Source organism: Penaeus monodon, chromosome 29 (assembly GCF_015228065.2).
Source record: "Penaeus monodon isolate SGIC_2016 chromosome 29, NSTDA_Pmon_1, whole genome shotgun sequence".
Lineage (NCBI taxonomy): Eukaryota > Metazoa > Arthropoda > Malacostraca > Decapoda > Penaeidae > Penaeus > Penaeus monodon.
The window spans coordinates 28,286,278-28,288,465 of record NC_051414.1 but is presented as its reverse complement, the minus strand read 5'-3'; the positions used below and the strand labels follow the sequence as shown (position 1 = coordinate 28,288,465).

General features: G+C 32.6%; 1 protein-coding gene across 1 annotated transcript in view; it reads left to right on the top strand.

Moving 5' to 3' along the window:
• LOC119592101 (transmembrane protein 18-like) overlaps window positions 1–2,188 on the top strand; it is a gene marked incomplete in the record, with an annotated part of 7,323 nt that overhangs the window by 4,329 nt on the left and 806 nt on the right. Inside the window, 2 exon segments of the mRNA XM_037940921.1 lie at window positions 357–623; window positions 920–2,188. Coding sequence (XP_037796849.1) covers window positions 357–623; window positions 920–1,087 — 435 coding nt within the window.

Genomic DNA, 2,188 nt, shown 5'->3' with positions numbered 1-2,188 from the left:
GCATCACAAATTTATTTGCTGGTGATGATTTCATTGCTGGTAGTGATGTTGTTGTATTATATTATATAGATAGATAAACAAGTGTAAATCTATGTACCTCTCTGTTAGTTATCCTAATTTTTAGAAAGATTTCTTTTATCTTGTATTATTAAAATATGGATTTAGAAAAAAAATACAGGAGTTATATATCACAGCCATATAATTTCCGTGTCTAAACATTCAGTGTCTGAACTTTAGTCATCATTTCATAATTTAAGTACAGTTTATGAGGCACTGATTTTGGTACATTGTACAAAATCTGTTTAAAGATAGAAAGTTTTACTTTTAATTATTTAATTATTTCTTTTTCTTCACAGATTGACTGGAGTGAAGGATGGCTAATGGGTCTAGTAGTATTCCACATCTTCCTCACAACATTTACAGTTATGACTCGAAATCACCACACAACCCAAGCTGTTCTCTTTTTCCTTTTGCTTCTCACTGTACGTTCCTCAGAGACCATTAACCAATATGCGGCGAAAAATTGGCAGTCTTTCAGCCGTCAGCAGTACTTTGACTCTCAAGGCCTATTCATCAGTGTTGTCTTCTCCATGCCTGTTCTCTTTAATTGCATGATGATGGTGGTGAGTATAAATTCATATTGTACCTTAGTAATTACTATAATGTTCAATATTGCCATTATTAATAGTATATTTCTTATTACTGGTGTAATGAATATTACTGCTAGTGTTTTTTTTATCATAACTTTGAAAAGCAGTTCAAATTCTTTCTTCTTCATCCCATTGGAAGGGCAGTATATATGATATGTACTACAGACTACCTGCATGCACAGGAGCCTTTGGGCATTTGTTGGAGTGTCTTCTAAATAGGGTGATAATCTTAAAATGCAGTGTTAATTTGGCTTTGTTGTTATTCTCAGATAAACTGGTTATGGTTAAGCAGCAACATGATGGTTACCTATAAGAGAGTGGAACTAGAGGCAAAACTTCGCAATGACTCGCGAAGGCGAAGTGAATCACAGAGAAATGAATCAAATAGAGGTGAGGTGGCTTCCGAACAAGCAGACGAAAGCAAGAAGAGCAAATGAGGAATAGTATATGGATTATTATGAGGAAATGGTTAGTTTTGAGAGTGATTGGATATATAGCCACAAGTGTGCAGGGCAGCAGTCACAATTTATTTCCATGGATCTTAAGGTTTGGCTTAAATTACATAGAAACAAAACTTCTGTGAAATATATTCTGCATAATATTTAGATTGTTAGCTTAAATCATATATAAACATTATTATGCATATGATAGAGGGTGTAATACTTACAATTGCTATGCATATTTCATTTTGATTTCAAAGTGTTTATATTATGGAAATATAGGATGTGCAGTGATTCATAGTAAAAGAGTTGGTCTAAGAGAGATTATTCTGAAAGGAATACTTTGTGCACCTTGTGATTTGTGGTACACTAGTAGAGAAATAATAATAATAATATGATGTATTACCTATATTTAAGCTCTCTCTTTCTGTTTTTTTTTAAAGAAATATGAAGGGAAAGATAAAGTACCCAGCTGCTATATGCTACTGAGGAGTGATTTATTGATAAGTAGTTTATTACGACAGTTTTCTTTCACATGTTGTGTGGCACGTTTGATTTACACTGTTTTTTTTGGGGCTTCAACTTTCTATTCTGTACTTAATTATACATTTGTGTAAATTGTAGGATCCACACCTCTCTTCATGAAGAGTGTTTTGAGTTTTGATCATTTTGATGTATACTTTTTAATGTTTTGTTATTTACTAATGAGGCTGCTTAAACTTGTAAGGAATATCTATATGTAATAAGCAAGTAATCAGAGGACCCTAAGGTTACCAGAGTTCATATTTCAAGGGACAGTAGATCTAGTCATTGTTAACTTTTGGAAGTATTTTGATTTTGTACATAAACTGTGAGGAGAAAAGGAGGCAATCACATTTCTTTACATTGATCATTTGTATTGCCATGCACATATTCTTAAAGATAATGAAATGCAAAATTACTTGTGCCATAGATCAATTTGGGAATAGGAGGATTTTCTTATTGCCAATTTGGAAAATGTGTGGGTTCTGTTCATTTTGTCCTATTCAGTGTGATGTAAAGAAAACTAGTGTGATACATTTTCATTGTCTTAAAGTGTTAGTCTTTTCCACAAAACAA